This window comes from Myotis myotis, unplaced genomic scaffold (genome assembly GCF_014108235.1).
Source record: "Myotis myotis isolate mMyoMyo1 unplaced genomic scaffold, mMyoMyo1.p scaffold_m19_p_11, whole genome shotgun sequence".
Lineage (NCBI taxonomy): Eukaryota > Metazoa > Chordata > Mammalia > Chiroptera > Vespertilionidae > Myotis > Myotis myotis.
In genome coordinates this window covers 5524992-5539853 of record NW_023416315.1, presented here as the reverse complement: position 1 = coordinate 5539853, position 14862 = coordinate 5524992, and the positions used below count along the sequence as shown (strand labels likewise).

The 14862-nt window shown below is 46.7% G+C and overlaps 1 protein-coding gene across 2 annotated transcripts in view; it reads right to left on the bottom strand.

The window, feature by feature from the left end:
• AOAH (acyloxyacyl hydrolase) overlaps positions 1-14862 on the bottom strand; it is a 106929-nt gene that overhangs the window by 76289 nt on the left and 15778 nt on the right. For both annotated transcript variants that reach the window (XM_036327314.1, XM_036327313.1), the window contains exons 3-4: positions 8968-9034; positions 7013-7112 (exon numbers count right to left, since the gene is read on the bottom strand). In XM_036327314.1, coding sequence (XP_036183207.1) covers positions 7013-7112; positions 8968-9034 — 167 coding nt within the window. The remainder of the gene's footprint in view (positions 1-7012; positions 7113-8967; positions 9035-14862) is intronic.

Genomic DNA, 14862 nt, shown 5'->3' with positions numbered 1-14862 from the left:
TTATTTTGTATTGGTTTCAGGGTACAGCAAAGTGGTTAGATAAGGAAAGACTTTACACAGTGATCCCCCTGACACTTCCAGTGCCCACCTGGCACCACCCGCAGTTATTACGAAGTTACTGATTATATTCCCTGCGCGGGACCTCACATCCCGGGACAGCTTTGTAACTTCCACTCAGCACTTCTCACAGGTTGGAAGCCTCTGTGCTCCCGGCCCCGCTCTCCCTCAGCCGGTCGGGCAGGGTCATGATCAGACATTGGATCCAGGCGCAGATTTTTGTGACGGGCCCTTTTCCGCGGCCCTTGTGAGCCTAACGCTCATCCTCCTCAATATGAACCGTGAAGGCGGTGCCACTACCTCTCTGCTCGGAACACCCCTTTGCATCCAAGGCCCAGCTCAGGGCCCACGGGGCCTCACATGGTCCTCGCTACATGGCAGGTGCTCAATACAGAGGGAAATAAACAGTGAGAGAGACATTGACGACATTCTATTGAGCACGGGAAACAGGCCACCAGCGTTCACAGACACAGAGGAAACCCTGCAAAGAAATAGGCCCCGATAATTGTGGGGGATAGCTCTTTGCTGTTGGTTCCTTTCTGCGTTTTCTACATCTTCAATAAGGAGCAAAAATTCAGCAATAGTGCTTTCCACAGAACCCACAGCACCCGCAAATGCCACAGCATGCGGGGAGGGCTCTGGCGGAGGGGTGAGCACACACCTGCCCTCCCAGAGTCTCCGGCGGGCGGGCAGACAGACCAAACGGGAACACGTGCAGGAAACAGAAGTGAGATGAAGCCGAGGGGCCTTGGCAGCCCCTTCCTAGGCGTGGGCACTGGGATCCCCTTGAGAGGACGGGGTGACTGTAACTCCGCTCGGTCCTCTGGGGGTCAGTGTGCAGTGAGGGATGAGAGACAAGCGACATAAAGCAGTGGTTCTCGACCTTCCTGATGCCGCGACCCTTTAATCCAGTTCCTCATGTGGTGGTGAGCCCCAACCATAAAATTATTTTCGTTGCTACTTCATAACTGTAATTTTGCTACTGTTATGGATTGTCATGTAAACATCTGATATGCTATATGTGTTTTCAGATGGTCTTAGGCGACCCCTGTGAAAGGGTCGTTCGACCCCCAAAGGGGTCGTGACCCACTGGTTGAGAACCGCTGGACACAAAGGGACAAGGGCTGCCCCACATGCCTCTGGCCCCCTTTGTGCTGGGTTTGGCCACTGCCTCTGTGGTCCTGGCTGAAATGCCAAGGACAGGCTGGTCTGGACCTGGCCGACCAGGGCTCCACCCTCTCCCGCGGTGCAAGTGCGCTGATACCAACACGCAGAGGGGAGTCTAGATAATGGGGTGGTCTTTTCTCCCCAGATGAAAAAGGAGGAAAGGACTCCACAGCACTTGGGAAAGCTAATTAGTTTGCCTGTCTTAATGGCAGGCAAGGGGGGCAAATGGTACTCGAGTGAAAATGAAGATAATGATCCTGCCTTGGTAACCTTTCACTGTTGCCAATCTCGTGTCTAAGCACTCGTTTCTAAAGTGTGAGGGTCATGCTTTCACCTTCTTTACAGTTAAATCTTTAGAATGGAGGGTGCCACTGTCATCAGAGGCTGAAGAGAAAGTTTGGGAAGAGACTGGGAGTGGGACAGAAAACCCTGAGGGCTGGAAGCCATAATGATGCTTACGACTCAGCCAGGCCATAAGCAGACTCCCCATCAACCGTGAGGTCTGTGATGGTCAATCTCTTCAGCTTCTCATTGCTCTCTCCCTTTAATGATAGTGCGCCCTTCTTCCAGCCTCAAACACCTTTGGAGTCTATTTAACGCTCATGAATGGATGGCCCAGGATGTTATCACAGAGGCTCATGGAGATACAAGCGCTCAGCCTGGGGGCTTGTGGTCCAGAGGACCATGGAGACGTAGATCGGATTTCTCTGCTTGAGAACTTGGAAAATCCCAAGGACAACATGGCATGGGGCCCTCGAAGTCTAAGAGGGGACCGGCCAGCCCTCTGCTTGACCATCAGAATGCACAGCAGCATCTGCCGTGGTGGCTGGCAAAGTCCTTTAGCCTAGAATGACTTCAGTGTTTCTCCAATACAGAGCCAGTCTGAGGTCTCCAGGCAAGGGCAAGGGCTTGATGACGACGGCTCTTGCCCTGCAGAGGGCATGGTGCTCGGTCCTGGGCTCTGAGAAGCATGGGTGATAGCAGAACAGGCCCCAGCACACATTGCCACCCGTTCCATGGGCAAAGGGGGTGCCCTGCTAAGGTTTGGCCTCAGCCAAGCATGAGCCCAATGGGAGTCCAAGCAAAGGGAAGAGAGTTGTGTCCACAGGTTTATACATATCCGACCACCTGAGCCACCCGGCCAGAGCTGCCATTTGTCTTTTGACTTTGGGTATGGCAGGTTTTTATAGTCAGATGCCTTTCATTCTTTATGATTGAGTCAACCTTTCATTCATTTAGGGTTTATCTAGCTTAAATTTCATGTTCAAATAACTAGTATTTTGTTCCATCATTTATGAAATAAGCCAGGGTTTTACCGCTGCTTTGAAACTCTATCTATCTATATAAAACCCTAATATGCAAATTGACTGAACAGCAGAATGACTGGTGGATCAACTAGTCACTATGACACACACTGACCACTAGGGGGGAAGATGTTCAACACAGGAGCTGCCCCTAGCCCCTAGGCCCCAACTGGCAGTGGTGGCGGGGGTGGGGCGGCAAGCAGGCAGCGCCAGGCCAGCCAAGGTGGGTGCGAGTGGAGGCCCGAATCACCCCACTGGTTACCCCAAAGATTGGCCTGATCGCCAGCCAGGTCTAGGGACCCTACCTGTGCATGAATTCTTGCACCAAGCCTCTAGATTTTAAATAAAAAACACGAATCTTAAATGCATTAGAGTTCACTTTTAGGTACTCTATTCTGTTCCATTTTAAGCTGACTTTGCTGCATCTAAAAGGCTACATTCCCTTGTCATTTACCTCATTGCTCGCAATGTCCTGAGGTGGTTAAAGAGAAACTTTAAAAACTCAACAACTCCACAACCAGCAATTTGCTTGAACTTTGCTTTTTCATCTGTAAAACTGGGATAATGGGGTAACCTTACAGTGGTGTGGGAGGATTTTAGATGACAGGTAGTTAGTCTGGCTTTGGGTATGTCATAGTGTGGGGACCCTATTCAGAGTACACTGGATGCTCAAGGCCACTCTGAGCATGGGAATCTTAATCAGAATGTTCAAGGCTAAGATGCTATATGCAGATGCAGTGACGAAGCAATCTATGCATTGTGCAAGTGTGCCCTTCTATAACCCAAAAGACTGAGGTCAGTATTTGGCATAAAGCCTCTTTTGTCTGAGTTTGTATAAAGTTGTTACTGAATAGCCAGTATGGGGCTGCAGTAATAGGGTAGATGCATCACTGACCAGCATGAGGCTGCTTGGTGAGGCTGTGGCTCTGAGGATGGCTTCTATATAACTAGCTCCTACATAAGGCAGGCTGCTCAGATAATGGTTGGGGGTACAGAGGCTGAAAGATGCATTGTTACCTGGCTGGTGTGCAGCTACCTGCTTTATGGGACTTTGCTTTGAAGAACTGCTTTGTATAGTGGCTCCTTATTAGTAACTAGAGGCCCAGTGCATGAAATTCGTGCACTGGTAGGATCCCTAGCGGCTGCTGGCTGCCAGCCAGGGCCTCCCTTCATTCTGCACCGCCCCCTGATGGTCAGCGCATGTCATAGTGAGCGATCGAACTCCTGGTTGGTTGAACTCCTCAGGGGACACTTGACATATTAGCTTTTATATATATAGATGGCTACTTGGCCACTGGCTCCTATAATAAAGATTCTCTTATACACCCACAACTTCTCATGGCTTCTCTGTCTATCACCCAGTGTTCAAGAAGGTCCAACTCCTGGCAGAGGGTCTCAGACCTGACAATTGGCATAGTGAAGAAGTATGAAGGAACTGAGTTCCTAACATGTAGCCACCCAAATTGCAGTTGTCACTGTCTTCTATTTCCAGGCCTCTAGTGTGTACCTATGTATCTAATAATAGAGGAATATGCAAATTGTCTGGGACACTATCACAGTAACAGTAATGACCAGAAGGCTGCCTTGAGCAACCAGGCCAGCAGGGAGATTAGTGAGGGATGATCAAACGACTGAATAGCAGACTGTGTGGGGCAACCAGGCCGGCAGGGGGGGCAGTTGGGGGCAACCAGGCCAGTGGTGGTGGTGGGAGGCAGTTGGGGTTGACCAGGCAGGCAGGCAGCTGAGCAGTTAGGAGCCAGCGATCCTGGATTGTGAGAGGGATGTCTGACTGTCAGTTTAGGCTCGATCCCTATAAACCGGCAGTAGGACATCCTTTGAGAGGTCCCAGATTGGAGAGGGTGCAGGCTGGGCTGAGGGAACCCCCTGCCCCCATGCATGAATTTCATGTACTGGGCCTCTAGTCATATAATAAGAACTTAATAAATGTATATCAGATGAGCCTTGCAATTCTCCAGGGCTCAGTAGACTTATCTATGAGGTGGGGGGACCATGTCTGTCTTGCATACTTGTGATGGTTAAAAGAGAGAATTTGTGCACGCTGAAGAAACATGCTGGACGAGGGAGTGAATGGCTCTGGTCTAACTGGTGATGAGAAAGTGGGGGCACGTGTGCAAGATTCTTGGAGATTCAGTTCTTCAGAATAGTTCATTAACACTAACACCCACACTGCCTTCACTTCCCTCTGACACAGACCAGCCACTCGAACGTGTGCCACAATCCCCCCCCTGGTGTTGATGGGCAGAGCCGGAGGGCTCATGTCCAGAGCCCGGGCTGAGTTCAGGTTTCCTTAGCAGGTCTGGGACCTGGGTCAAGACCTTCAGCCTCAACTGCAAACTATGTTTGAGAAATTCCTGATGTCAGCTTGTTGATTTCTCAGTTGAGCAAGAATTTGTCCTACGCCACTTTGTCACACACAAACTCACTCCTTCCCAAACCTATGCCCACAGCTTCCTGGGCCCTGGATCAAGGAAACGTGGATTCCCTGTGCATGCACAGCTCCCGCCCACTCAGTGTTGGCTGCTTCTGGCTCCCTCAGAGATTGGTTCTCGGGGGGGAAACCCTTCCAAAGGCTGGGCTGCTTTCCCAAGGCAGCAGGCCCCTCGCCGCAGTTGACATTGACTTTGGGTGGTGGGCACACATTCAGACCAAGTGTCATAGAAACATACACTTGAAACCTACATAATCTTATTAACCAATGTCACCCCAATCCATTTAATTAGAAAATGTCAATTTAATATATAGTTCACACCTCCAAAAAAAAAAAAAAGATGATTGTGTGAATACTTCCTGCAACAAGACTGTTGCATGCAAAACACAGATGAATTTCACAGACAACAGAAGCCAGACACCAAGGACAACAAACTGTGTGATTCCATTTATGTGAAGTTCAAGATGGAACTGTGTCTAAAAGCACTCCTCTGTGTGAAGTTCAAGATGGAATTGTGCCTAATGCACTCGCCTAGGGTGACAGATTACAGAGTGGTGGTTACACAGGGATGGGTTTTGACTGGGAGGGTCATGAGGAAGGCTTTGGGCAGGCAGGGGGTGATTTCCACCTATGATTTTACCCACCTTTCCTAGCAGGTAACTCTACCTACTAGTGCACACCTGTTGTGTAGGTGTAGTTTGTGTGCCATGAAGACGAGATTTTGAGTATAAACAGCATAGAGTATAAAAATACATTTTTTAAAAAGTTGAACATTTTGTGACTGCGTATAGCTGTGGGTGTGATGTATACACAACACGATGTTCTTTAAGGAAATCACAGACACCATGCCACTTGTCTTGGTGCATACATGTTTCCAATGTTATCAAAACGCAAGCATTGCTATCAGTCCTCACATGCTACTTAAACACATGAAAAGTTGCGTGTGTTTTTTTTTTAATTAAAATGAACTATCTCTTCTAGAAACCAGTGGAGCCCACAGTTACTCGGGTGGAATTAGGGGACACTGAACGGGCACTGTAGTCAATGACCAAGGAAGCATGACATGCATGCACACACACCCCAGGCATCTGTATCTCTTTCTTCATTACTTACAATTGTCAGTCAGCAAAATCATGTTCATTGGTTAGGCCCCAGGGTGATAAATAGACTTCATTCCAAGAATAAAAAGGGCATTACAAATAGAACAGCAGCCTGCTGGGTTGTATACGGAAAAGCTACAATTCTGGGAAAGGAGGCATAGAATTTTATTTTGTCTTTTATTTTTACAGGAAGCTTCTGAAAGTCACTAGTGTGAGGCCTAACTGGATTTAATATCATACTGTCACTCAGAGTCTGGGAAGGGCATTGTGTCAACACTGCAGCCTTCCGCGGCCTACATTCTAATTACAGACTATCCAGCCGCATGTAATACACACAGGGTATTGCAAACAACTATCTCTGAATAATAATGATATTGATAATAATTATAGTAGCCACCATTTTTATTAACACTTTTAAAAAAATGTGGTAGGCATTGTGCTAAGCATTTTAAATGTCTTAGCTCACCTACTTCCCATAATTAATCTTGAAGGAGGGATTTGGGGTATTTCATTACACCCATTTGATGGGGGAGAACAATAAAGGTCAGACTGGGGTGACCAATGGCCCACATTTCCCCAGCTGTGGGAATTGCATTGCTTGTACTAGGAAAGACCTGGGCAAATTGGGGTGAGTTGGTCACCTTCTAAAAGTGACTTGCTTGATATTTAAGCAAGTACATATCAAGAGAGGGATTTAAACCTCTTCTGTCCTCAGCTGGTCTGATTTCCTACCAACTGCCAGCCCCGCATAATAGCTCAACAGGGAAGACATTTTTTTGGAACTTGAGAATATTCTTTCACATGTAATTGAAAATGTCATCTTGCCTCTTTCTGTCCCCAAATCGCGGAGTGAGTACAGCTGAGCTTGCCTTTACACATCCAAAGGGCATGCATGTCACTGCCACCTGTCATCTGAGTGAAAGCCACTCACTCACCTTGGGAAGTGGGTAGAGATGACACAGTGCCTGGCCCGGGCCCTGGTGACAGAACTCTAGTGTGTGACACACGACATCAGCATTCATATCAGCACTGAGCCTGCAGGGAGATGGGCCAAACAAAGACGATTAAGATCTCTCAGGCATTAGAAAGCAGAATCGATTTCAAAGAAAGCAAAATCCCCAGAATGGACTCTATGGGCCTCCACGCAGGGCAGCACGGCCTGGAGTCCGTCCTGGGTGTGCTGGCTCACAGCGATTTCCTGCCCCCTCCCCGCTGCTCTCACCTCAATTTAGAATGAGGTCCTGGGGGTGGAGAGGGGGTGCGAGCAGCCCTGAGCTGTGTGACAGCTTCACCAGAGCATGATATTCTTTTAGGCAGAAGCCACAAATAAAATTGGGAAAGGAAAGATGGACAGGGGGTGTAATTTGATGGAAACACTATTTTAAAGTTTCCTAGGGATTATAGCAAAAAAAAAATATATCATTTATGATATAGCCTTAAACTCCTAAAATTACTTTCTTAGACATAATCCAAATCATCGCTTCCCTTTAATGTAAATATTTCTTTACTTTATGGAAGAAAATACAGTCAGGTTGACTTTTCCCCCTGGGGATGGGGTAAGAATTGTATTCTTCAAATATTTTGGTTTATGTCTAGGTTTGAAGGGACTAAAACAAACCTTCCATAGCCATTTTTTACCTCTTCTTACCAAGAAGAATGAGCACCATGTGCTGCTTCAAATGAAGGGACAGGAAAGCATGGACTTTGAGTAACTTTTCCAAGTAAATTATTCATTCAAGCCCAACCCAAACCACACTACACCAAAGCCACAAAAACAAAGAAACCAGAAACAGCTTGGTACTATCCAAAGGCTAATCTTGGAAGGACAGTTATAGATTCTAGAAGATAGTTGTTGTTTTTTTCCCGGTACCCATATTAGTTGCTTGCTGATGGGAGTTTCTCCTCTCATGGTGCGCTCCTCTGACAGCTCATTTTAATCAACCAGCTGCAGTTCTGGGGTGAGGTGGGCCCTGACACTGACAACCTCATGATTTAGTTTTACCTGAATTTCAGGTTCCGATATTAAATGTGGTTCCTAACCCAGAAGGCATCATGCCTCTTCATTATTTCACACCAGTCAATTCTCAGAGATTAATGGACTATTATCCAGCAATTACATGTCCTACCCACAGGCAAGTCACAGGATGTTGTTAGGAAGTGGGACGCCTGAGTGTTCAGGTTTATTCCCCCAAGAACTTGGGTGATGCAGGGAGGGCTCCTTCTAAGAGCAGCCAATCCCAGCCCGTGACCTCATGCTGGGTCCTCCTAGGCCTGGTCTTGACCTCCATGTGACACAAGTGTCATAGCAAACCTGATCCTGGTCTTCCATTTGTCTTACCTCCCTTCCTGGTATCTATTTATACTTCCCACTAAATCATGACATTTTGTATTCCAAACCTAGGAGCTCTCAGAGATCAGGAGAGGCCTCAACTACTAAATTTTTTAGAAGAAAAATGAAAAATGGGGTTTCTAACAAGTATGACACCCAAGGGGGAATCATTTATTGCATCGTCTTCTTCAAAGTGCCCCCCTGCCATACATGGAGAATTAGTCATCTCATGACCTTGAATCATCTCAAAACCATTTCCTCCCCTTCCCACCACCTACTGGGAGTGACCCTCTGTTGGTGGCTTGCTGGGCCTATTCTTTCTTAACACCTGTGTGCACTTGTGGTTGTGGGAGATGGGGACTTACACAGCCCCCACCTGCAGTACCTGAAACAGGGTCTGTCTGTCCTCTCTCCGACCCTTGTGCCCATCTGGCTCGCCCACTCACTATTGGCAAGAACTGGAACACTGCAGCTCCAGGCCTTGCTCAGTAGCGGCTCCTCCCAGTGTTTCTGCTCCCCTCTGTCCAGAGAGAAATGGGGTCAATGTGCCGGTGTACTCACAGTTTTATGATATCTGGTCCAAATGTGCGAACCGCTAGGTAGCAGGTGGCTTTTAAGAACAGTTTTTCTAAGAAAAACAAAGAGGGGAAAGGGGATATTTATTATGATGATGAATATAACACACGAGTTGATAATGATCATCTTTCCTAGGAACTAAGCTGAGTGATTATCTAATCATTAATGCAAGTCATTAATTGTAAGGGTTGGTGGAATGTTACAGTTAATGTAGCCATTAAAACATCATTTCCCTCTCAGGTTCACGGGCATGCCAGTGTGCTTACTGTACATGCTAAAGAGCACTTGCTTATTGTTAGAATGCAGTTAAATTCTGAGCTTTTATTTTATTTTTATAGCAGTGAACATCTGAATGGGGGTGATCCCGTTTGCTGAAGTTGAAAGAAACAGGGCTCGTTTTAAAGTACATAATCTGAAACACTGCTTTGTTAAAAATATTCTTCCCTGGTGTTCGTTTGGGGAAAAAAGACCTTGCCTTGGCTATTTAGTTTTTGCAGCTGGTATTTCCGAGATAAAAGGAGACCAACTGTCAGAGGTGTCCCTGCCCTGCCACCTACAGCAGAGAACACACACACACACACACACACACACACACACACACACACACACACCAAGCAGTCTTCTCTCCCGCCTCCTCCCCTGTTCTGAGAGCACAGGAGTGCTTTGTGGGTTGATCCGCCTGCAGTGAGATGTGTTAACCCCCTGCCCTGTTCTCCAGTTTGTGGGCTCTTGTGGATCCTGGAAATCCCATGGAGGCCCTCGGCATAGTCAGGGCCAGATGGGCTGTCCTGGGAAGGGTGGGAACCCTCCCGGAGGAGGACTGAGCTGGTCATGCTCATCTCAGCTGGGCTGCCCTTGCTTGGCGGGTAGGAGAGTGAAACACACCATCAATTCAGGGAGCCTTCTCTGGTTCTCCACTTTTACTCAGCGGTAAATAATGTCAACATTGCATGTTAAATTAGACACAGTCACAGGACTTTTTCTTTTTTACAACAAGGTATAAGACTTCAAACACACTAGTGTGCTTTTTAAAACATATATTTTTATTGATTTCAGAGAGAGGGAGAGAGGGATAGAAACATCCACGCTGAGAGAGAATCATCGGTTGGCTGCCTCCCGCAGGTCCCACACCGGGGATCCAGTTCGCAACCCAGGCATGTGCCCTGACCAGGAATCAAACCCTGACTTCCTGGTTATGGGTTGATGCTCAACCACTGGGCCACATTGGCCAGGCCACAGTGTGCTTTTGAGGTAGGAACTTGAAACTTCCCCACATTACTTTTAACCTTACAGAAATAAAAATAATAAAAAATGATGAGGGAATACTATGAACATCTGCCTGACAGCATAATAGATCACTTAGATGAAATGGAAACACTCCTAGAAAGACCAACTGCCCAAATGGAGTCAAGAATAAACAGACAATCTGCGTAGACATATAACAGGAGACTGAATTAGTTATCTAGAGTTTCCATAAATAAGCCAGGACCAGATGGCTTCACTGGTGAATTGTACCAACTCTTTTAAAAAAGCATCTGAATAGACATTTCTCCAAAGAAGATATGCAAATGGCCAAGAAGCACATGAAAAGATGCTCAACATCCGTAGCTATTAAGAAAATGCAACTCAAAACCACAAGGAGATACCACTTCACGCCCACGTGGTGATGCTATAATAAGAATGACAACTAATAACATGCATGGAGGATGTGGAGAAACCAAACCCTCATACACTGCTGGGAGGGGCAGAGGATGGAAAATGGGGCAGCCACGTTGGTAAACAGTCCGGAAGTGCCTCAAATGACTCAACATAGGGTTACCATAGGACCCAACAATTCTAGGTATATACTCAAGAGAATAAAAAGCACACACATCCACATAAAAACATGTACAGGGACAACAGAGCAGCATGATTCAAAATAGCCAAGAAGTGGAAACAAGTCAACCCAAATATCCGTTAACTAATGATTGAATGGACGAAGTGGGCACAGTCCAGACAATGGAATAAGCATTTATTACTCAGCATACAGAGCAATGACGTTCTGACATGCACTACACAGATGACCATGAAAACCTCATGCTGAATGCAGGAAGCAGTTCAAAAGACCCGGTATGGTACTAGTATAATTCCTTTTATATTTCAGTCTCCGACTGCACCATGGTGAAGGAAAACCCAGAATAGGCAAATTCAGAGACAGAAAGTAGGTTAGTGGCTGCTCAGGGAGTAGAAAGGTTGCAAGTTTGGGGGTTATAGAGAAGGGGAGCAGGTCCCTTGAGGGTCCAATGAAAATATTCTAAAGTGGACTGTGCTGATGGAAGCTCTGTTCTGTGAATAAAACCATCGAATTATACGCTTTAAGGGGGCAAAGTGTCAAGTATGTGACTCTCAGTACAACTGCTTAAAAAGGACATATGTGCCTGGCCAGTGTGGCTCAGTGGTTGAGTCTCAACCCAGGAACCAAGAGGTCACGGTTCGATTCCGGGTCAGGGCACATGGCTGATTGCGGGCTCAATCCCCAGTAGGGGGTGTGCAGGAGGCAGCTGACTGATGCTTCTCTCTCATCATCGATGTTTCTATCCCTCTCCCCACCCTTCCTCTCTGAAACCAGTAAAAACATATTTTTAAAAAAACAACATATGCTCTTCCCAGGTGCTCCTCCCTGGGGCGCTGCAGTGAAGGGCGACCAGAAGCTATGCCCATCAGACCTCAGGCCCCAGTCGGCACCCGCTCAGGCTCCTGCCCTCGCGGGGCTGCAGTCTCCCTGTCTGCAGGGGGGGGGTGCAGTCTCCCTGTCTGCAGGGGGGGGTGCAGTCTCCCTGTCTGCAGGGGGAGGGTGCAGTCTCCCTGTCTGCAGGGGGGGGTGCAGTCTCCCTGTCTGCAGGGGGGGGGTGCAGTCTCCCTGTCTGCAGGGGGGGGTGCAGTCTCCCTGTCTGTAGGGGCGGGGTGCAGTCTCAGTGTGCGCCATGCTGAGAGTTGGGAGCTTTATGTGACAGTCAGAATCCCAGGGAAAGCACACCGAAAGCACATTTCAGGTGTTGCTAATGGAGAGAGAGCTTGGCCAAGAGCAGACTGATTTAAAGCCGACATGAGGCTGTTCTTTGATAAACTTGCAGGACTGCCTGGGAGGCAGAGAAAATTCGCTTTCTTTCTGGTGAAACTAGAAATGTGTGCGCGCGTGTGTATGTGTGTGCACGTGTATGTGTGTACACGTGTATGTGTGTGTATGAGAGTGTGCGTGTGTATGAGTGTGTATATGTGTGTGTGTAAGTGTGCATGTGTGTGAGTGCGCATGTGTGTATGTGCGTGTGTATGAGTGTGTACGTGTATGTGTGTGAGTGTGCCTGTGTGTGTATGTGTGTGAGTGTGTGTGTGAGTGTAAGTGTGCGTGCATGTTAGTGTGAGTGTGTGTGTTCTTTCATTCACAGGTGTGGGAATATAAAGGAAGGTTTCTGAGAGGTTGTGAATGTCTGATAATAGGAGGGTGGATAAATAAGATCGAGGCCATTGATATGGAGAAGAACTATAGGGAGATTAGGAGGCGTGGCCTAGCGCTGTGCGTCCTAGTGTGTGCAGCTCTCAAACATCCTGTGGAAAAGAGAAGCTGCAGAGCAGAGCGCACAGTGGGCACTGATGTAAACTTAAAGCCCCCGCGAGGGAGGATTCTGGAAAGATGATGGTTGGGGCAGCAGATTTGGAATTTCTTTGAATCTCGAACAATTTCTCTCTCTCTCTGACATAAAACAACTCAAACTAAGATTGGTGATATTCAGGGCACCATCTTGGCTCCTTCTGACTCATAATAGGAAATTTCAGAGGCTGTTGCGGTACAATGAGAGAGAGAGAGAGAGAGAGAGAGAGAGAGAGAGAGAGAGAGAGAGAGAGAGAGAGAGAAACTGGATAGGAAAACCAAAAACCATAGACAATAGTTACAACAAAACTAGGTATCCCCAAGTACCCTGCCATACAATTAGACAAGGTAAAACCATACAGAGCCACATGCCTTGTGGGTTAGCAACGTCTATGTGGGAGAAAGTAGAGGGAAGCAATGGGATGCCAGATAAACCCAAGAACAGGAGAATCCCTGACTAACCCAGAGGTGTGGGCTGGGAAGCGTGGTGGGCCTGGGAGGGCTGTGCCTGCTGCAGCCCAGGTGCACGCAGAGGCTCCAGGCAGGAAGCACTGAAGAGCGGGAGGGGTCAGGCACCTATAGTCAAGAACCTGACCCAGCGGAGCCCCCTAGGACAGAAGCACAGTGAGGAGGAGCTGCTGGGCCTGGAGCCAGCACTGAGCAGGACAGAAGCCATGTAAAGAGAAAACCAGAAAAAAGTAGGCAGGGGAACAGAGTCAGGAAATCTCAGAAAGCAAGGTGTCTCCCCTCTCACCCCCCCCCCCCCCGCTACACACACACACACACACACACACACACACACACGCGCGCGCGCGCGCGCACAAGCATGCACACACACACAGAAACAGCGGAAGCAAGAGTTCTGTGCATTTAGAAAAGCTACCCCAAACCATTTCTTTTTCTAAGAGTTTTGGAAAACTAATTTCATATAAAAATGAGCAACAGAAATGTATCTAGGTCAACACCCATACAAAGTTATTATAAGAAAAAAAAGAATAAGGAACAGAACCAAATCCCCACAGATAGCAAAAGCATGCCAGAAAGTCATTCCGAAAAGGGATTAAAACATAATATTCCAAAATGAGCTAAGAAGCATTAATAAAATGATATAGACATGAAAGAACAACAGAAATGAGAATTAGAAAAACTCAGACATGGAAAAAAGAATTCAGGGAGGAGTACAAGATTATAAAAAAAATGAAGTCTGAACTAGAATGATCAGAAGAAGGGAAGGCAATGCTGATGTCTTAGGAGAAATGGAAAGGTGAAAGGGAGGAAAAATGTGATATAAAACAAATGAAGAGATAAAAAGTACTCAAGAGATAGGCAGAATATCAAAGGTAGGCAAAGAAGATTCAAAATAGGAATAATAGGAATCCCTGAAGAAAAAAAACAAAACCAAATAAGGCAACTGAACAAATACAACTTTCCTGAGGTTGTAAGAAATGTATCTGAAACCCCCGGCTGCGAGGGCACCTGCATGCCTCAAACATCAATGCACAGCAGCTAACACCACGGCATATTCTGGTCAGAGGCTGGATTGTATAGAAGAAAGAAAAATAATCCTTTGAACTTCTAGGCAAAAATAGACGTATAAGAAAGAGAAAATTGGATTATCATTATGCCTTTTAATAACATATTTAAGATACTAATGGGAAAAAAAATTGTGTGCCAACGATTTTTATTTCCAGAAGATAAAGGGCACAGACAGCTTGCTATCAAACATGCAAGAGATTCAAGGAATATTTCCCATGAGCCCTTCCTGAGGCATGAGCTCGAGGCCACAACTCAACTAGACAGACATCCTCAGAAGGGCTGATGGTGACCATCCATCACAGAGCGGCTGATGACACCAATAAGAAATGAGGGTGAAAGGGAATGGGTATTGGATGGAATGGCTATGTGCTCAGATAACACAGTGTGATGATTAAATAAGAAATGGGAAAAGCATGGGCAGAAAACAATTTTAACTGCTCTCAATGATTATAAAACATATTAGTGGTAGTCGTATGAGGATTGATATTCTGAGGCTGTTCTGTGTGCAGTGAGGGATAGGTAAGTGAATAATTATGGACTATTTTAATTCTACCAATCCCTTTGACCTTGAGAATTAGGACTCAGAGTGCGGGAAGAAGCAGGTTACAGCTATGTAGAGCACAGATTGAGAAAAATTTTCTGTAGTCCTGAATTTGAATTCCAAGTGTCAGTATGAAGGCAACAGAAATATGTAAATTATTTTAAAGTACATATTT